The sequence below is a fragment of the Taudactylus pleione genome, unplaced genomic scaffold (genome assembly GCF_031769625.1).
Source record: "Taudactylus pleione unplaced genomic scaffold, aTauple2 ptg000190l, whole genome shotgun sequence".
NCBI classification, from domain to species: domain Eukaryota; kingdom Metazoa; phylum Chordata; class Amphibia; order Anura; family Myobatrachidae; genus Taudactylus; species Taudactylus pleione.
Genome location: NW_028284592.1, coordinates 7,815,914 through 7,838,560, shown reverse-complemented (window position 1 = coordinate 7,838,560; position 22,647 = coordinate 7,815,914). Strand labels below are relative to the sequence as shown.

At 41.0% G+C, this 22,647-nt stretch overlaps 1 protein-coding gene across 4 annotated transcripts in view; it reads right to left on the bottom strand.

Annotated features, from left to right (window-relative positions):
* Positions 1-1,076: 1,076 nt before the first annotated feature.
* PIP5K1B (phosphatidylinositol-4-phosphate 5-kinase type 1 beta) overlaps positions 1,077-22,647 on the bottom strand; it is a 159,560-nt gene continuing 137,989 nt past the window's right edge. For all 4 annotated transcript variants that reach the window (XM_088476651.1, XM_088476650.1, XM_088476652.1 and 1 more), the window contains 2 exons: positions 18,172-18,286; positions 1,077-1,794 (listed from right to left, as the gene is read on the bottom strand). In XM_088476651.1, the coding sequence (XP_088332777.1) occupies positions 1,792-1,794; positions 18,172-18,286 (118 nt within the window). In that variant the 3' untranslated portion in view covers positions 1,077-1,791. The remainder of the gene's footprint in view (positions 1,795-18,171; positions 18,287-22,647) is intronic.

Here is a 22,647-nt window from a genome sequence, read left to right as displayed (position 1 = left end):
AAGGATCAATTTGTAATTCACTCATCGATAAACCACGGGGATAATTCGCAAAATTGGGACTTTTTGGGGTTTTTTTTACCTTAAGGCAATTCAATTGGAACTTGTTTTTTGAGCCCGAAAAATTATCTGTTTTCGGCCGAAAACACATAGAATCCGTGATAAGTTCACGTACTTATTTGATTTTACTGCCCGATCTGCAAAAACGTGATCATTATTGGGGATTTTGTTTGGAGCCTGCTGAGGTCCTGAAAAAAAATCCCTGATAAGTTCTGCAGGCAGCTGCGCTTAAGAGCTAATTGGATATCCTCCGGGGTCAATGAGTTTGCGGTAAATTACCTTTGTTGCTCTGCTAGAAGGAAATATTGGCTACATTTGCATGTAGCATACAAATACTGGGCAGTTTGTTGTCATACTGAAATGTAATCTTGAGCTAGAACACATCTCTTCCCATCCTTAGATCTTTCCGCACATTTTTTATCTGCCCTACCTGCAGTCCAACATGGTTTTGCCAAGGTGTAGATTTGTAACATTTTTGCTCTGTTTTTAGACTGGCTCCCACCTTGCCTTTCAAAGACCTTTTTAGACAAGGTAAAAATGTAGTGATGATAAAACATACCATTACTAAACTATATTATTTCTATTAAATATTTACATTTATTTGCTAATCTGATTGTGTAGCTGCTAGGTGGGGATAAACCCCCTGGTACCCTCACTATTATCGTATAATTGCTGCCACCCGCTATAGAAGCCTGCATGCAGAATACTGGGAGACCCCAGCTATTGGTCAGCATTCAAACCTGTATAGCTGTGATTGCGCAGTGCGGCACCTAGATATCAAGATTATAATATACTAGTGCTGATCCCATTCACGGGAACCAACCCAATTGCTATGTGAGGGGCATTACTTAAGGGGTGAGGGGAGATGGTACAGGCATGGATAACTTATTTAAGCTTTCTTTATCACTCAACAAGGATTAATTCTCATGAGAATGTGTACGCTGCTCGACAAGATAAACAATAGTCAATTATAAGCCAAAATAATAAAACAGATGCTCAGAACAAAATATTTTATTTCTTTCATCAATAAAACTATAGTATACAGTTAATTTTGTCTAAATAAATTATATAATTTCTCATTTACAAGCAATAAACTAGATCACAATATTTCAAAGACAGTATGTACACAACATAAGGCTTAGTTATAAATAGCACAATTTCTTCCATTTCTCTAGTAAACATATTGAAAATATCGGTACGGAAGCTAATCTCCATAACGTATATGTGTACACAAAAGGTAATCGTTGCATGAAATTATATTACAATCCAACAAGACAGACTTTAGAGATTATTAATTCAGAAGAAGTAAAAATACTACATTTATTTTGCATTTATAGTCTTCCGAGCGGCGCATTTGTATTTAGCAGGCCAACAGGTCATAAGTCGTGCCATTAACAGCGGAAACATGCAAAGAAAACACAAAGTGATTTCTGGGTGGGTGAGAATCACCCCAAGGTGATCTGCAGCAACAGAAGCAGAAACTTCATTATCCTGTAAGAGTTCTTCACAGTTCCACAAATGGAGTGCAAACAAATTGTCATTTTTCCATTCCTCCTGCCAGGCATGTCAGGTAAAGGCAGAAGTCATAACCAGGTCCTCCAGTCCAAATGAATACAAGCTCAGAGAATATCCTCTTAGAATCAGGACACACGCGGTAATCCACTATCTGCAGAGTACACTGGTTCTCACAAGGCAGATCCTTGTCCGTCCTTCTCATTCTTCTCATACTGTACTTTACTGTAAAAAAGGAAGCAGGGAGAGAGAGGTTATGATCACTGTACAGGCTTATGCCACTACATACAAGTTAAACTGGTCAAGTTGTATTCCTTTCACTTACATAATCATTTACATTTTCATTGAATCAGGAATATAATAATAAATTTTAACATTGACAGACTAGATATGAGGTTGCGTGGTACTTATCTATCTATCCTTCCACACTTGCCAACTCTCCCTCATTGTCAGGGAGACTCCCTGAAATAGCAGCAATCTCCCTGTCTCCCTGAAGAGTCCAGCAATCTCCCTCATTTCACCTTACCCCCATTATGACACTGTTATACAAAAGAAAAAACAGAGATATATACATGCAAATGGGATCATTAGTATCATTTCCCTGCATTGGTTATAAGGCACAATGATCCCTATGGCTACATACATTTTCTGAAAAGTATCAATGTGTTTTGATGAACAAATAGATCTTACTAACTGCTTTGGGGCTCATTTACATGTGGATGTAAGTCAATTTTAGGACACACCTCTCAGATGTAGCAGTACACGCCCACTTTACCGCCGCACTCATAGGTGCTGCTTTCACAATCTCCCTGAAATGCTTTTTCAAAAGTAGGCAAGTATGGCTCCTTCTGAGTGCTGTGCTCATGAGGTGTGACATGCACTCATGCCACAGTGATGGTAGAGAAGGGGTCCGGGAACAGGGAGGTTAGTATAACCGGACAGGAGGGAGCGGAGATAGGAGAAGGCGGGTACTGTAGGATCTGCTGTGGGGGGCATGGCGGCTGAGGTGACCTGGCACATGCCAGGACCATTTATTTGCTAGTGTTTATATAAATTTAGGCTAAGCTCATACTAGACTCCTAACAAACAAGTCCACTTTCTTTCCGGAATGTCAAACATTTTTTGACTGCCAGAAATGAGGACTATAGGTGTGACGGAATGGGTATGTAATACCGACAGTCGGGATGCCTTCTGTCAAAATACCGACATCGGCATCCCGATGATCGCTATCCCGACAGGGGTCGTGTAAATATACTAATCCTCCTACTCCCCCTAACCCTCCCTTCTTGTAGCCTAACCCTCCCCAACCCGCACCCTAACCCTCCCCGTTAGTGCCTAAACCTGTCTCCCCCCTTCGTGCCTAAACCTAACCCTCCCCCTTAGTGCCTAACCCTAACCCCCCCAGTGGTGCCTAACCCTAACACTCCCCCCTAGGGGTGCTAACCCTAACCCCCCCACCCAACCTAACTCTGCCTAAACCTAACACTCCCCCCCTTTTGCTATCAGCTAAGACGTCCCGGACTTACCTCGTTTGGGATGGCATCCTTCTGGATTCCGGCGTCGGGATCACTATTTCGACGCCTATCTTAAGTCCCATGTCGGGCTTTCCCCGGCTTTCATCCTGTTTGCCAGTCTGCTAACTACATCCCGGTGTGACAGTTTCCCTTTCTCACTCTCCCCTTGCCCCTTCTTCCATTGTTCTCCTTTTTTTGCAATCTAAGTTGTTATGACTTTTGTACAATCTTGCAATAAAACAAGGTAACAAAGATCACCCAACTTGGTAAACTGCAAAAATTAAAAAAAAATAAAAAAATATAAGTTTGAACATTTTCTAAAATTGTTAATTTTCTTTCCTGCAGATCAACGTCTCTCCTCAACTCTTTGTTTCAGCAAAGAGCTCTAATTTACAGGAGGTTTCTGGTCTACTCAAACCGGTATAACTCCTCTATCAGATTTCAGATAGACATATTTGTACTTATCGTGATCTAACCAGAAATTCCTTTGTATGATAAAATTGTCCTACTGTAATATAGAGGATATTCAACAAGCTGGAACTTGTGCACTGATAAACATTATATTGCCTTAAAACTGTATTTCCTAGCAGTTTAATGTGCAATAAGTCTTGTGCTCTGTGAAAGTAAATACATCGCTATCACTGGAGACTGGTCAGGACATCAGAAAAACTGATCTTTCAATTGGCAACTTAAATCTCTTAGCAACTTCAGAAATTCTACTACTGAATAAAAAAAATGTGTTTAACAGGAGCTAAACCCCAAAACAAAACTGCAGTAGTTAAATAATCCTAACTGGAGTCATTTAATTTTTGACAAATGTCAGTGCTAATCTATTAAGAATTTTCTGTTTGCCAACCTCTAAAATGATTTCGCTGGCAGTTTTACCCCTTGCCACGAGTGCTGTAAGGGGGGTACTTTTACAAAACTAATAAAAAATACTGATTATTTAAGTATGAATTTACAAAATAAGCATTTACAAACACTGTCAATATTCATATATGTGCACCGAATAGTACCTTGCATTTCATCTACACCAGGTCTGACCTGACATAAGACCAATTTTGTGTGGCAATTGCTATTTGCCTATTTAGAACTATATACCTGTTGTCTACTGATAGGGCTATTTCATACACACCGGTTTTGACCTGCCGTTAAAAAAATGGCCAAAGTCGGACGTTTTTTTGACATGTCCGTGCCGTCTGAAAGGACCCATCTATTTACATAGTTCACTAAAATTAGTACACGGCAAAAAAACAGCCGTTTTTTTGCCGGCCGGTCAAAACTGGTGTGTTTGAAATAGCACGTAAGCTATGACCTCATTTTGGGATGTTTTACACTGTGTTGCAGGAAACTAATATTTCAAGTGCATACTCTTAATTAGTATGATGCGCTGTGATTGACATATTTGCATATTTATTTGCGAAAGGGCTTTGCAAATGATTGCTATCAACTATGCCTTGGTCATGTCATCTTAATCCTTCCTTAAACCTTGACTACATGTCTCTGACGGAATACAATGAAGCATCTCAGTTACCAAATAAACACATACTGTACACTTGCACATTAAGGGGGAGATTTAATAAAGCTTGGACAGAGATAAAATTGGAGATAAATAGCACCAACCAATCAGCTCCTAACTGTCATTTTGCAGCCTGTAAACTGACAGTTAGGAACTGATTGGTTGGTGCTATTTATCTCCAATTTTCTCTCTCTCCAAGCTTTATTAAATCTCCCCCTAACAGCCTTAATCCACCTCTTCAAGAGCCTGGTGCTTTAAGTACAACTATATATAAGGATGTAGGTTGTGCACACTGAACACTTCCAATATTTCTGACAGACCAAAACTGCTGCTTGTTGAAGCCTTGTGAATCTGCCTTCAGCTCTCTAACAATCTACCAAAAACTGCTATAGACAAAAATCAATACATTTGCCAACAGCTTTGTTCAAGCTGTGTCCAATCTACTGCTGTAAAAAAACAATAACACATGTTTGTTCTTTTTTAGAATCTCCCAAGAATAAAGCGACACGCTGGCTTTCAGCATTAGTGGGTGTATAATCAGTAACTGCCAAAGGGAAAAGAGAGCACGTGAGACTGTGGGGAAAACTAGCAGTGGATGTGCAGTACTGAGGAGAGCTGCATAACTCTTTGTTCAATGCCTCAGAGAAAATATAGAAAATGATATTTTAAATGAAAATTGCCCTGATTTGTGTTTTTGGCTCTAAACAGCATTGCAGGGAGCTTGTTTATGAAATCTTGAAATATATAATGGAGGTTCCAAGAAATCATGTGCCATTTACAGCCCAGACACAGGATATTTAGGGGAATAGTGTAAGGCAGTGATTCCCAACCTCGGTCCTCAAGGCACACTAACAGTCCTGGTTTAGTAATAGCCATGGTTGAGCACAGATGGTGAAATCAAAATAACTGAGGTACTAATTAAGTAATCTGTGCTCAAGTATGGCTATCCTTAAAACCTGAACTGTTAGTGTGCCTTGAGGACCGTGGTTGGGAACCCCATGTGTAAGAAGAGAAACAGGTGGTTACTAACGTACCAGTATAAGAGTATTACGATATTAAATCAGAGTGAAAATTACTTTCAATTGGATCATTTGACAAATTAAGTATGCAGGGTGTCGCACCCAGGCAAATTCCAATAATTAGCTGATTGTGATGTTGTACTTATCTATACTGTATATATAAAATCAAATGTCCTAACTGACTGACTTGACTCATCAATGCTCAGCCCAAACGCCTGGACCTAGAAACTTGAAAATCGGGGAGAATATTCCCTCCATGACATAGGTACCCACTAAGAAGGGATTTTTCTAAATTAGACTCTTAAGGGAGTGAAAAGGGCTAAAATGTTTCCTCCCCCTGTGCAATGTTCTGACTGACTGACTGACTGTCTCATCGTGGCTGTAGCACAGCTCATATTCAAACATCAACTGTTATCCCAAGTGCTGCCAAACATCACTTGCAGTCGGTGTGGCTCCTCTATTTGAACAGTGAGGGAAGGGAATGTGTTACTACACAGAGGTAGGAGAGGAAAATGTGTTACAACACAGACAAGGGAGAGAAATGTGTTACTATAGGGGTAATGTGTAACTACAGAGGTGAGGTAGCGGAAAGTGTTACTACAGGGGTGAGTGGGAGTAATGTGTTACTATAGAGGTAAGGGAGGGAATGTGTTACTCCAGAGGTGAGGGAGGGGAATAAGTTACTACAGGTGTGAGTGAGGGTAATGTGTTACTACAGGTGCGAGGGAGGGGTTGTATTTCTACTCAGGTGAGGGGGGTAAATACAGTCAGGTGCATAAATATTGGGACATTGACAGAATTTCCATAATTTGGCCTCTATTCACCACCACAATGGCTTTGAAATGAAACAACAAGATGTGCTTTAACTGCAGACTTTCAGATTTAATTTGAGGGTAATTACATCCAAATCAGGTGAACGGTGTAGGGATTACAACGGTTTCTATATGTGCCTCCCACTTTTTAAGGGGCCAAAAGTAATGGGACAAACTAAACAATCCTAAGTCTAACTTTCGCTTTTTAATACTTTGTTGCAAATCCTTTGCAGGCAATTACAGCCTGAAGTCTGGAACGCATAGACATCACCAGACGCTGTGTTTCATCCCTGGTGATGCTCTGCCAGGCCTCTACTGTAAATGTCTTCAGTTCCTGCTTGTTCTCGGGGCATTTTCCCTTCAGTTTTGTCTTCATCAAGTGAAATGCATGCTCAATCGGATTCAGGTCAGGGGATTGACTTGGCCATTGCATAACATTCCACTTTTTAGCCTAAAAAAACTCTTTGGTTGCTTTTGCAGTATGCTTCGGGTCATGTCCATCTGCACTGTGAAGCGCCGTCCAATGAGTTCTGAAGCATTTGACTGAATATGAGCATATAATATTGCCCGAAACACTTCAGAATTCATTCTGCTGCTTTTGTCAGCAGTCACATCATCAATAAATACAAGGGAACCAGTTCCATTGGCAGACATACATGCCCACGCATGTCCATAGGATGTTGTTCCAGAACTGTAATGGCTTTTTTAGATGTTGTTTGGCAAACTCTAATCTGGTCTTCCTGTTTTTGTGGCTCACTAATGGTTTACATCTTGTGGTGAACCCTCTATATTAACTCATGTGAAGTCTTCTCTTGATTGTTGACTTTGACACATATACACCTACCTCCTGGAGAGTGTTCTTGATTTGGCCAACTGTTGTGAATGGGTTTTTCTTCACCAGGGAAATAATTCTTCTGTCATCCACTACAGTTGTTTTCCGTGGTCTTCCGGGTCTTTTGGTGTTGCTGAGCTCTCCGGTGCGTTCTTTCTTTTTAAGAATGTTCCAAACAGTTGATTTGGCCACACCTAATGTTTTTGCTATCTCTCTGATGGGTTTGTTTTGATTTTTCAGCCTAATGATGGCTTGCTTCACTGATAGTGACAGCTCTTTGGATCTCATATTGAGAGTCGACAGCAACTGATTCCAAATGCAAATGTCACACCTAGAATCAACTCCAGACCTTTTACCTGCTTAATTGATAATGAAATAACGAGGGAATAGCCCACACCTGTCCATGAAATAGCTTTTCAGTTGATAGTCCCATTACTTTTGGCCCCTTAAAAAGTGGGAGGCACATATAGAATGGCGTCTGGTGATGTCTATGCGTTCCAGACTTCAGGCTGTAATTGCCTGCAAAGGATTTGCAACAAAGTATTAAAAAGCGAAAGTTAGACTTAGGATTGTTTAGTTTGTCCCATTACTTTTGGCCCCTTAAAAAGTGGGAGGCACATATAGAAACCGTTGTAATTCCTACACCGTTCACCTGATTTGGATGAAAGTCTGCAGTTAAAGCACATCTTGTTTGTTTCATTTCAAAGCCATTGTGGTGGTGAATAGAGGCCAAAATATGAAAATTCTGTCAATGTGATCTGTGCTACAACCACGATGAGACAGTCAAACACCATCTGTGAGGGAAGGGAATGTGCTACTACACATGTATGGGAGGGGAATGTGTTACTACACAAGTGAGGGAGAGGAATGTGTTACTACACAGGTGAGGGAGAGGAATGTCAAGTGTGTTACTATGGGGCGAGGGAGGGGAATGTGTTACTACAGGGGTTAGCGGGGGTAATGTGTTACTACAAACGTGAGGGAGGGGAATGTGTTACTACAGGGGTGAACATCTGTAATGTATTACAACAGCTGTGAGAGGGGAATGTGTTACTATAGAGGTGAAGGTTGGCAATGTGTTAATACACAGATGAGGGACAGGAATGTGTTACTATAGAGGTGAGGGAAGGGAATGTAACTACACATGTATGGGAGGGGAATGTGTTACTACACAAGTGAGGGAGGGGAATTTGTTAGGTGTACAGGTGACGGAGGGGAATGTCAAATGTGTTACTATGGGGTGAGGGAGGGGAATGTGTTACTACAGAGGTTAGCGGGGTAATGTGTTACTACAGAGGTGAGGGAGGGGAATGTGTTACTCCAGAGATGAGGGAGGGAAATACGTTTCTACAGGTGTGAGTTAGGGTAATGTGTTACTACAGGTGTGAGGTAGGGATTGTATTTCTACACAGGTAAGGGAGGGGAATGTCGAATGTGTTACAACACGTGCAAGGGAGGGAAATGTGTTACTACAGAAGTGAGCAAGGTTACTACAGAGGTGAGGGAGTGGAGTGCGTTATTACACAGGTGAGGGAGGGTAATGTCTTACCAATGATGCATTACTAGAGAGGTGAAGGATTAATGTGTTTCTGGAGTGGTGAGATGGAAATGGAATCAGTAAATATCTATGGTCTACCCATGTGAAACCAGCTACATCAGCTAGTAGTACATAAGGCAATTAGTAAAAATAAGACAACTTGCTTCTTTGTTTGTTTAAAATGCTGCCATTCTCTTTCTCTCTGTCATCGAAGGGACTCTTGTAATGGATATTAGTAAACTATTCACAATATGGTGTCCAAACTATATTTTCATTTATAATGGGTTTTCTGCAATAATAACTCAGAGCTCTTTAAAGAGTGTGTGCATTTTTTTGGTAAAGGTGATCAGAGACTGACTCGTTCTGCAATATTAGGGCTTCAACCTGATAGCAAAACCCCTGATCATTGATGGCAAACACATACTATAAAACACACTTAAACTCTGAATGAATGCACCAAACATGCACAATGCTGCATTTGAGGTGCAGTACGTCAGGTATTTTGGTTTGTGCAAAGCCAGCAGTTACCCTACAGATCCATGATCTCAGATAACAACTGTATAAACTGTGTTCAAATGCAGCTAAAAGCACAGCTAGTGTGTAGAAACACTTAGGTATGTTCAGACAACCAGCTCTGCAAATTAGATTTATTTAACACTACTCGCAATCGTGAACACTGGTTCCTTGATGTAATAACCCTTTCAAACATATTGAGAATACCTAGAAGCCTCTGATTGGCTGTTATGGAGGGGGCGAGGCGTCCTCCTACAATAGCAAGCAAACTAACAGTGCGTAGTTTGACAGTCCTTACAACAAGGGGTGAAGACAGAGTACTTGATAGATTGGAAAGAGGTGTCCGGTCCGTGTTGCAGTGTGTAGAAGCAGCAGACGCACTCTAGCTACAGAGAGGCTGGCCTTTGTTGTGAGGTCTCCTGGCTGCAGAAGGGGTGTGTGATTGCGTGAGTGTGACATGTGTGTGTGTGTGTATGAGCGTGACAGGACAGCAGCCTGGCAGCCCTAGTCTGAGCAGGGAAATTCCTGGGTCGTATGTCTGAAAGTGGTATGAGTAGTATGTCCTATTATCTTGCAACCATGTTCCATCAACATTCACTCTGAACACTTGTGTACTGTTGCCACTTTCTTCATAGATTTCAATGCACGCTATGTTCAGTGCCAGTTTAATTGTGTTCACCATGGGGTGAATACAGCTCAGACTGAATGTACTGCAGGCACATGCGAGGAACAAATGTGTAAGAGCTCTGCACTTAAAGTGCTTAGAGGTTTTTAATGTGGTGGCATTCTGGTGTTGTCTACTTTCAGAGTATGGTGATGCCAGCTCGACAGGATCTTTGAAGGTGGATACACACTGGTGCTTGTGTTTGCCCCCATGGTATGTTCAATCACCCAGCATGAATGGCTGGTATAATAGAGATCATTGATATCCTTAATAAACAGAATTGTCAGTAATTACAGAAGATTCCCTGAACTCTTGTCGGACATTGAACGCTGCTTGTTTCCCGCGTGTGTATCCATCCTGGCAGAGGTCACCAACCTCCATGGCGATCTGACAAAGACAGTTTTCAACCATAAGAAAAACCTAAAACAAATCTTAAAGTCTGTGTGTAAGGATCAATTATGTCTATTAAAGATCTGATCTGGAGAACATATCTGCATCCAGTATATTTGCAGATCATTCACTTTAGAAAATGTCATATGATTATTAGTTACACTACTGCTTGTAATGAGTACAAATAAATAAAAGTCTAGTTACAGTTCTCAACATCATTGTAACTTCTGCAAGAAATAGAACTTGTACGATTATAGTATTTTTCTTATTAGGACCAGACAGATGTAACGCAACTTACAGCTGTTGGTAATTTAATTTTGCTATATTTTTAAGCAACTTAGACTTGATTAATAGCCACAAATGTTCTTTTTATTGGGATGAAAAAACAAACAACTTGATGTTGCATTGTATTAGCAGCAATCTAACAATAGGTGGCATCATTGCTTTACTGGGGATGAAAGTTCTTTCAATGCAGGTAATTAACGCAAACAAAATAATTAAACATATATAAACTGCTGCTTGATAACCATTCAGCAAGTGTATACTTCACATGCTCTGCTGGCAATTCCTACAGCAATGCTAACTTTGTATTTGTCCGTGTTCATCTTTGTCATGACAAGAGGTCCAATGCTCCCTAAAAACCACCATGGACTGACTGAAGATCTACCCAAATGCATGTTCCCCGGGACTTATTTCCACTATTTGAAAGCTAGGCTTACAAATACAATGGGCCTGACTCAGTACAGATCACAATTATATACGCAGCTGCGATTTTGCACGGAGCTGCGAAAATATGCTAATGCCTGACACAGCTCAGCCGACATAGAGACGCCCACTGCTGCTTTCTCACATCCGTACTACCTCGCACTGCTGCGTATACATTGGTACCATCGATGTACATTGGCCCATCACGCACATTTCCAGCAGGTCCGACCAGTTGCAGAAACCGCAAATCTTGTCGCACGCAGTGCGTATGCAATGGCTAACTTATGCACGCCCATGCAATGGCGCTCAAACGGACAGGCACGACTGTGTTTCTCCGACAATCCCCTACGTCATCCCCCCCTCCAAAAACACTCATGGCCTGTCACCCACTCTACGATGGATTCCTCTGTGGCTAACAATCGCTCAGTCTGCGTACTTAGTTGCATTTGCAATCGCTGCTGAATCAGGCCCAATATACACTATGTAGACAAAAGTGATTGGACACCCCTGCGTAAGAGAAATGTATACCATACATACCATTGCACATGAGTTCCAAATGGCCACTAATGTGGCAGTTTTGACAAGAACACTTTGTAGGGAACTTGCATTTCTACGGAATGAATGTTTTTACCAGGATGACAATGCCATCTGTCATGTTTCCATGGTGAGAATGGACTGGTATAAAGAAAATTTGGTAGCCCGGATGGACTGGCCAGCTCAGAGACCAGATCTTAACCCCATTGAGAACCTGTGGAATGAATTGGAGCCACGGGTGTGTTCTAGGCCGACTCGACCTTCTTCAGTGTCCAGTTGGTCACTGAACTTAAGGAGTAATGGCAAAACAAACCGCCTGCTGTTGTCCAGGGACTTGTGGACAGTTTGCCAAGAAGGGTGTCTGCAGTAATCACTGCACGTGGTGGACCTACAAATTACTGATGTCAATACAATCTTGTTGATCTATTTGCTGTCAGTGTCCAGTCACTTTTGTCTACAAAGTGTACTTTATGTATTATGCAGTGTAATCTAATTTTTTATGATTTTTTTTAAGGACTAAAAATTTTGTGCAACCTTTATATAGCAGCAAAAAAAATAAAATGTTGCGAAAGCACTGACACTGTGTACCCGGAACACCTATACTATTACAGTGCACTGCAATTACTGACTATTGTTCCAGTGTTTACAAATTTATCTGAATTGCTGTTTACTGTAATAGAACCCCCTGAACTAACTTAATAAATTACGATGATATTAATAGTGTGAGATAATAATAAAATAATGGTTAGACAAATTAACTTAATTAAATTTGATCTGGGTTAATTCAAAAGAGTTTTTAAATATTGAAAGAGTAAAAAAAAAAAAAAGCAAATGAACACTTACCTACATATGATTTTTTTTCTGCTATTAAAACTGGCTAAAAGGGCCTGATTCAGAGATGTACGCTAATGCAATCACCGTTGCCATCCCGTCAGCAGCTGGTGTGCAGGATATGTAAATGTTGCAGATTTAGACGATTATATTGCTGGGGAATTCGCAAATCCAAGCAACTGCGTACACATATGCAGCCACCATCGCAGATCCTTCAATAATCGACCATTTGAGTAGCCCTATGGTTGCCCAGCATGGCTGTCAGAACCACTTTATCTGTGAGAGATCGCAGTTGCGATTGCATTAGCGTAAATCTCTGAATTAGGCCCTAAGACAGGATCAGCTCAATGCTGAGATGTACTGGACAGCCTGGTATTCCAGGATGGGGAATACCAGGGTAAATAATGGCAAAATACAGTGCAAGCACTAAAAGAGTAGCATGTGCTAACAGTCCATGAGTGTTGTTGCATGCTGATGCTTGTAGAACGACAAGGGACAGCACACACACTATCACTTAGAATTCATGATTGACAAAGAGGTGACAGGATGCTTTTGGTTTGTTCCTCAGTTAAAAAGTGAGGCCACTGGAGAGTCAGGGACAGATCTAGACTTTTCTTTTAGTGTGTGTGGTTTAAGAATTAATCCTGACTCCTCCCCTCTCCAATCATTACGCCTCCCACTTCCAGTCCTGCCCACAAACATTTTCAGTCGCAACTTAACTACTCCAATTAATATGGGATTAAATAACCGCAGTTGCTCTATAATATCCTCAATTATGTACATTGGTAATTGATATTATATACTGTGTAGTGTGCGTTTGCATATATGCAAATACTTTGTTGCTTATCCATTATGAATGAAAATGACTTAATGTTTGCACTCTCTGCATGCTTAGTTGACATACAGGATTAAATGACTGATGATTAGCTTATAGTAAGTATTCTAAACATATTTTTACTAAAAAACAATGATATACTCCCCATAATACTGTCTGTGATATAATGTGCCATTTAAGGAGGCTAGGAATCACAAATAAACAAATATACCGTAGTACAGTTGTACGGTTCTTGCAGAAGATGTGAGTGAGTGGGAAAACTTGTAGTCAGTCATTTAGTTAAGGTGACTGTATGTGGTCAGCTGGCTGCAGCTCACCCCACTGTCCAGAGCTGCATCATGTGGGCATGGCTGGATCCATCACTGCTGAGAGTGACTAATTTGAATGCTCCATGTGATTGGTGTTTTCTGTCCAATGAGTTTTCTTTTTCAGTTCCATATGCATTAAGGTTCTGATTCAGAGATGGACACCAGTGCGATCGAACGCAGCTGTGAAAATATGCTAACAGTTCAAAAGCTTAATAGAAATTAGAGACGCCCTCTCATCTACGTCCGACGTCATGTACCTGCGTAAATATATCGGTAACATCAACACACATCGACCAACCATGCAGCCCTTGGGGCAGGCCTGACCTGTCTCAAATACATCGGCTCTCCTGACACACAGAGAGCTCTCATGCTGCATATGTGATCATAATCGCTCATTTTATGCATGCCAATGTAACGGCATTTAAACGGTAAGACACATGTTTTTCTAACAACCCCTTGTTACCTCCCCCAAATACTGACTACCTGTGACTCACTTTGCAAATGGGTTCTCTGGCCCTGATTCAGAGCCGGACGCTCTGAATTTTTAGAGTGGCCTCCTGGCCGCTCGTATAGCTGTGTGACCACCCACAGCTATAGCGAGCGGCCAGGAAGATGGTCGCGATGGTGAAGACCATCGCGACCATCGGGCTTGCGACGAGACCCTTGCAGTAGGGTCTCGTTGCCGCAAGCCCTGGAGTGCTTTCGGCTCTATCAGAGCCAAAAGCACTTCCACTGACATCACTTGTGATGTCAGTGGGGCCTGCCCCAGCTGGTAGGCGTTCCCATGGGAACGCCTCCGTCTGGCCAGCCACGCCCCCGGCATGCCCACCAAAGGGGGCGTGCTGTCACTCACCATCGATAGAACGCCCCCTTTGTAGCGAGACCCATAGCGACGGCTTGCCAGCGCTCGCGAGCGGGTCTGAATTAGGCCCTCTGTGCGTGCGGATTGGCAAGACAATTGCGCAGTGCAACTTTGACGCATGCGCAATTCCAAAAAATTGCTCATTCTGCGTAAAATTGCCATTACATACATCTCTGAATCAGGCCCTAAGTTAGTACAAGAAAATAATATTTCAGTAAGTGTTTAATAGGGGCACATCACTGTAGTCTGTATTATATATTATACAAACTGCTGATCAGTGCCAGAACACTTATGTTTAGAATAAACCAAGTGGCATACACCCCCGATATACACACTGCTACACTTTGCCCACTGTAACCCGGAGTCTGACATTTGCAGCACTGAAGAAAAGTTAGCATTAGATGTGATGGCCAGGACGTAGTTATGGAAATTTAGAAGCTGGAACCCATAGTTTTAAAATAATATTTTGCCAGTATCCTACAAACTACATTTATTGTCAGAAATAACAAAGCTAACTGAGCTGAATTGCATCACTTCCAAAAACTGCTTAGTTATATTGTTAATATTTTAGTTCTTTTTTTTACAGAGTATTGCAGAATGGTTACAGATGAAGTCATTTGCATGTGGCATGGGAGTCTATACTATTTGACTAATGCTGCTCTTTATTTGTTATTCAAACCTGACTTCATGCTAGTGAAAATAAGGAAGGAACTCGACTGCCAACACCCAGAATATCCTGGAATACACGTAGACAGAGAGCAACAGAAAACCTTCACAGATTAACAGCAGGGCGGTGGTTAACATCTCACTGTATTATCTCTCAGCTCCAACTGTAGCACATTATGGACATTTCTGACAAATGGAACATACAGGAAAAGTACACAATCAGAAAGATAAGTGACAGCCAGTGTAATGTCAGAAAGCAACATCAATAGTCTCCCTAGCACAGCATGTTTACATGTGAGAAAGAAGGGACAGAAAGCGCTAACTCAGGATGAAAACTGTTGGTGTGCACACAACACTTTATGTAGGCTCTGTGTTGTTATATAACACATCACTGATCGGGCTCTGCTAGCTTTTGGGATTAACTGCCTCAAACACAATGTTTTAGCTGTCGCTCAGATAAAGGGTCCAATACATACAGTAGCACTATACAGAACTATACAAGTGCTATACTGAATACACTGTATGGAGTGTATATGTTTGGAGCTGTGAGTCATGGGGTTATTTACTCCTCAGTACATTATACTTTACTTAAATGTGTAAGAGGCTACTAACAGACTCACATTTAAATAATTATGAACCATAAGGCAATTCCATTACAATGTTTTTACCTGTGTCCATTGTACTCCGTCTGCATTTTATTTTTTAAACTACAATGTAAAGGTATTATTGACCCTAATTTTTGCCATAAAAAACACCAGGGGCCAAATGTAATAGGGTGAGAGTTTAGAAAAGTGAGAGTTTCTGACACTTTTTAAACTTTGCCAATGTAACAGAGTCCAAAAACAAAGTAACAAAGTGAACTTGCATGTTTTTTAGACTTAAAAAACTCACGATTTAAAATCTCATTCAGATGTTTTCCCATTTTGAAGATAAAACTCATCCAATGTGAGAGTTTACTGCTAAACTCTCACATTTTCTAACTCTCACCCTATTACATTTGGCCCCACGTCTTTCATCTTCATTTGTGTAGATGCAGTCTCTAGCAGAGGGTAACTAACTGGGATGGGTCAGAATCCCGACGCCGGGATCCCGGCAGGGTTAGGATACCGACACCTGTCGGTAGGTATCCTAACCCTTCCCGCGGCTCCTATCCTAACCCTCCCTACCCGGTGCCTGAACCTAATTCCCCCCCCCCTGGTGTCTAAACCTAACCTACCCCTCCCGCACCCTATACCTAACCCTCCCCCCTTAGTGCCTAACTCTAACCCCTAACCCTAACCCCATTGCTTACCTTCGGCGGTCAGGATGCCGGCGCCGATATTCTGACTAGTGTCGGGATTCCGGAATTTGCTTTCTGACCGCCGTTATACCCGCATCCGGGATATTAAATGCATCCCAACTAACCGTACCTGTAAGGTACATAAATGTATTTCCTTAGGGTAGGCACTTGTTTTTGCTACTGAAGTCATTCATGTGTGCCGCTACTTAGCTTTCTGCCAACAAATATTTTAAAGTCCTTTTCTATCCCCTAGCTCATTAATAAAAGGACTGAGTAAGACGGCAGCCCGAAAACAAGCAAAACCGAATTTGTTCTTCCCTCAATGAGGGGCTGAGCTGAACACAACTATGTATCTATGATACTGACACCTTCAAGATGACGCTCACAGTGCAACTTGGCATGATCGTCTGCTTTATTTGTTAGAATGGCAGATACCTTTCACATAAATCAATTTCTCTTTGGTGATTCCTAGCACTAGGCTACCACAGTCAAAATGACTTAGATCGGTCATCTGGTTCAGCATCAATCACCTCGCCCACAAGAATCACCTTTCTAAAGGCTAGGCTCTATCCCAGCTCTAACCTAATTATCTGGCACTAAACCCATGTTTCCTTTCCCTGAGGCTACCAGTTCCTTGCTTCCCTACATGAAGCTGATTAGCCCAGGTGCTCTGTTGGGCATCTTAACCCTGTAACCGGCCAGCAGCCATTATAGCTGAATTCAATACAAAGGCATATGGTAAGTGATTCACTTTGCCACAGTAGGAATAGACTCAATCAGAAGAAAAACTGGTATAGTTTTATGTGATTTTTTAATATAAAGATTATAGGCATTCAAAGAAAAATAACTTCACACTTCCGGCAGTAAGTTATACCTTATGTGTTCCGAACACTAGAAACTCCAGTTAGTACTGCCTGGAGAATATTTCAGAGGAAACAGCAGTTTAATAGCTTAAGTCTATTCAACAAATCATGGTTTTCCTCTACTAAAGTAAAGCTGGCCACTCTGGTAACTGAGGGATAATATGGTCTAGTTAGGGCGGATGCATACATTCAAAACAAATTGTCTTCCTCCAAGCTGCCTTGTGCGACCAGCTAGTATTTCAATCCTGCCCGTAGAGAGCGGATTTTCACAGATAATGTAACACAGAATGAGGCTGAAGGGGGAGGGAGCTGGACAGTCCTAAGGCTGCACAATGGTATCCAAGCAACCCAACTAAACAGGGGTACTCCAGAGGAGGACAGGTATTGCTGTGTCTTATAAACTGATGCTTAGAAGTACCATGTTCTATTGGTAATAAGCATGATTGAACCTAAGATATATGTGCCATGTTCTTCAAGTGCAGGAACCTACATAATGTTGTTTTTATTTGTTATGGCAGCACAGACGGTGTAATGGTTAGCGTTACTGCCTCACAGCACTGAGGTCATGGGTTTGATTCCCACCACGGCCCTAACTGTGTGGAGTTTGTATATTCTCCCTGTGCTTGCGTGGGTTTCCTCCGGGTACTCCGGTTTCCTTCCACACTCCAAAAATATACTGGTAGGTTAATTGGCTTCCCTCAAAATTGACCATAGTGTGTATGTTTGCGAGCATGTCGTAGGGAATATAGATTGTAAGCTCCACTGGGGCAGGGACAGATGTGAATGGTAAGATATTCTCTGTAAAGCGCTGCGGAATATGTGTGCGCTATATAAATAACTGGTAATAATTTGTAGCATCACTGGCTACTTTAAGCTTGCCAGGATTGTAGCAGAATTATTGTGTTCAGAAAATACTCACTAAGTAGACGTCAAAGACGGAGCCGTTGTCATTGTCCATTTCTATTGTGCTCTGTTCAGATGTCTGGTATGCACTGTCTTCTAGTGTGAATGTTGAACTTGATGGCAGTCCTCTTCTAGAAATATGAAATAAGTAATTTAGAAAATAGGTAATGATGATTTTTATATTTCATGCAGCATATAACAGCTATGACTGCCCTGCAACATTTTGGAGTACAAAAGTTTTCATGTAAACCCCAAACAACGGAACAATGGAAATGCTGCTGCCAGGAATGCACTGTAACAATGTCATAGAATATATAGGCTGTGATACCTGACATCAGTGCTTAGTGAGCTTACTATATACACACATGCAGGTTTCATTATTCTTCTGGAATAAATGTGACTTTGACAACGTTACCATCCTGTTTAAGCATGTTCCCAACAGGTGGCCATACCACGAGACTATCAGTATGAGATGCACCTTGCATGGCACACAGTTTTGTAATGCGGTAAAGGAAGGCCAGTGCTGTGGCTGGGTGGATCAGGGGGGTGTCTGAGTGTATGAAGTGTAGTGTCATGGAATAGAAGGTGTACACGTGTCAGGATCAACAATACTAAATAACTTTTGCATTATTGAAACCAGGCAAATTGATGCCTACAGTTAAGTTTCATATCTGCATCCCTGGCAGTAGAAAACACAAAATACTCCACCATCCACCACAAGCATGCCTACTCGGGTGTCAGCACTAACAAAACATGATGTTGGAATTTAGTGTAGGAATTGTGAAACCAGTCTGTGGTTTTCTTGTGACAAAGGCCTCATTTGGGTGACTATTTTTAGGACACCCTGCTATATCTCAGTAAAGTAATGAACCTGATCGCTTATATTCCTATGAAGATATTTTTATATAATTTCATTTTACCAAGCATTACCCTCTTTCAAATCTGTGTTTTTACACTGTAGGACATAATTATAATCACCTAGCTATCACCAGGTCTTATTATTTTTTCAACAAAACCAACATGAAAAAACATATTTAAAAGAGTAAGTCATGGGGGTAAATTTACTAAAGTGAGAGTTTTTAGAAGTGAGTTTTTTAAAAGAGATGTTGCCCATAGCAACCAATCAGGATTCTACTTAACATTTAACTAGCACCTTCTAGAAGATAATAGATAGAATCTGATTGGTTGCTGTGGGCAACATCTCTTCTAAAACTTACTTCTAAAAACTCTCACTTTTATAAATGTACCCCATAATGTCTAGCTGCAAAGGATTTGACATGGTTTTTCAAAGTGTAATTTGGGTGAAGTGATGCAGAATGGGAATTGTCTGCTGGAGTGATACTTATGGGTTGGTCCTACTGAGGAAACCTATTTTGAGCAGTGACCATGTAGCCTTGGTTAGATTTAGATCTGTCATCACTCTAGGAGTGCTACAAAGGCAGCTGATGCCTCTTATTCCATTGGTTAAATCTCTTACATTTCCGAGGTATCCTTCAGTCTCTAGTATTCCACTCTTGAATTACTATACAATATTTGAAATGTTAATAAAATGACTGGTGCACAATTCGTGAGAGGTGGCAGCATATGGAGACACTGGCAGAGAGTGATTATCTAGTGTTATAGAACCAGTGATCATCCATTGAAATGGGTTTTAGTCGTAGTATCTCAACATCAATGGATACACGTAGGCACACTAATGCAGTTCAGGGCAATATATTTTTCAGGGGATTCGTGAGGGGACGTTGAACAAGCAAAGGGCACATGGTAGATAAGTAGAAGGTTAGGTAAACTCATTTTATGGCATCAAAGCACCAGTGTAATGTGTTCATACAGCCTGTACCATACACTAATCCTACACTAATCACTAGTCTATTATCACTCATCCTGCTGCAATGGGTAGGTGAATGTACATTAGTGGACTAAAGTCAGAATAACAAGAAATACAGTATATGTGGGTTAGTGTTCTGTTCTAATAACCAAAAGAGCATTAAGTACACATTACACTACATCAAAATGCTGTTTATGTTCACATGATTGCAATCCCCATAAGAGCATTATAGTTTAATTCTTGCTTATTTGTACACAAGTCTTCAGTAACTCAGTATTTAACGAACCTGCTATGTTAGGAGCACAACTGTGAATCAAGTAGTTAATGCAAGTGTCTATTCATCCAATTACGTGGCAGCAGCTCAATGCATGAATCCATGCATACATGGTATCAGAATCAGAATCAGTTATGGTTCAGACCATACACCAGGGTTGTTAAAAAATGTGATCTAATCAACTTTCACAGTGGAATGACTGCTAGTGCAGACGGGGTTGGTTGAGTATCTCAGATAATGCTGATATTGTGTGATTTTCAAGCACAGCACAAACAAAAAAACATCCAGCGAGCAGCAGTTCTGTGAGCAAAAATGCCTTACTAATTAGAGGGCAGAGGAGAATGGCAGACAAGAAGGCGAGTGTAGGGGATCCAGACTGCTATTACTGCAGTGCCCACCTCCACTCAAATCTCACACTGACTCTATCATCATGCTTGTAAGTCTAGGTGCCCACACAGCATTTTATATGGTGCTTTGGCCTCACCATTTTGCCATTCTAAAAATTGAGACCGATTTTGTCAAACTGATCCGTTATGTTTATAAATTTCCTACCACATTTATCTTACTTAACGGACTCAAGGAGGATAAGATTTCCATGGAACGTAGAATGCACAAGGGCTGCCCAATTTCACCCCTTCTGTTTAATATTGACCTGGATCCTATATTATGGATCCTGTGCATATATAGGCATTCACATTGGTCATAAGGAGAGCAAACTCTCGACTTTTGTGGATGATGTTCTCCTATATATTTCCAACCCTTGTTCGTTACTTCAGTTGATAAACTTAATTTCTTTGTTCCTTTAACAGGTTTTATTATCAACACGGATAAATCTGCTGCAATGCTCCTAGACACTCGTCATAGGCTTCCAACTTGGGGAGTAGCCTGCCCACTGCAGTGGGGTACAGTCAGCTTGAAGTATGTAGGTATCCAATTGCCCGAAAATCCTGTTATCCTTTACTGTCTTAATATAACCACAGCTATTAATACATTATCTGATGAATTAAAAGGCTGGCAACATCTTATGCTCTCTTGCCTAGGTAGAGCTGGTTTAATAAACATGGCTTCCTTCCTTAAGTTATTATGTTAAGTTCAGTCATTGCCCCTTCTTCTGACCAAACAAGATAATGGCACTATTCATTTTCTATTTCATAGCTTCATTAGGAGTGGTGGTCAGGCATGAATGGGTTTACGCAAGTTGTGTCAAACTAAAGCTAAAGGGGCCATTACTTTCTCTGACATCTCGACATATAATCAGCCAGCTATTCTGTGCTATCTGAGAGACTGGATACATGGCACTGACTAGCAGGCCAATACCTCTCTAGAGTGGAACTTCCTCACCTCTGATGATCTTGTGTGTTTCCTCCACCAACATGACCAGGATGTACCTTCTGAAATACAGGATAATCCCCTGTTAAGGACAACTAGAAAACTATGGAACATAGTACGCAGGAAAGCGGGCCTTAATGACTACCATTCTCTCCATTTGCCCTTTGTGGTAACTTTAAAGATGGCATGAACTCAGAATGGTGGCTTCTGAGCTTCCAATCTATTCCCTCCTCCTCAGCTTTATGTCAGTCCATTAATAATTATTCTCCTTGGGGATAAAATTCAGTTCCATTCTATTTTGTGGTGATTTTGAGGTGAATTTGTGGTGATTTTGACAATAAGGTATTTACTAAATGCAAAACCAACTCCAAATCCCCATAAATTAGACTTCTCACACAAATAGAACTTCAAATAGACCATTGGTACTTCCCCATAGCCATCAGTAGATTTCTAACAGTTGATTTGAAAATAGACCAAAAATAGACCCAAAATCACCATTTTCAATAGAACCATAAGAAACAGTTCTATTTGGTTTTAAATCATGTGGAATTGTCTGGAAACACAATATGATGGAAAAAACATGGGAGAGAAACATGTGGGGCACTTTGGCTGTATAAATCATGCATTTAAAGGCATAGCAATGACTTTTTAAAAATCATGGATATGGAAATTAGCACTAGGACGAAGGTGTTTGTGGGTAATACAGTGCATGCGACATGATTTGGCCAAAATGAATGCTTTTGTATGATTTTGTGTCTATTCAGGGTCAATTTTGGGTTATATTGAGGGTGAATAGAACACATTTAGAACTTCAAAACGAAACCAATGCACCATCAGAATGGAACCCAAAATTGACTGTTCGTAAATTATCTATTTTGAATAGAAACACTGTGGCTGATTTTGTGAGGATGTTGGTTCTATTTTGGTCAATTTTAAATGGAACCAAAACCGACTTAGTAAATTTACCCCTTGGTCTTTTACTGAAATGTAGGTGCTTCCCCATGTGTTCTTTCTTTTCGCCCTTCTCTCCTTCCCAATAGCTTCCTTCCCCTGGGTGTGAG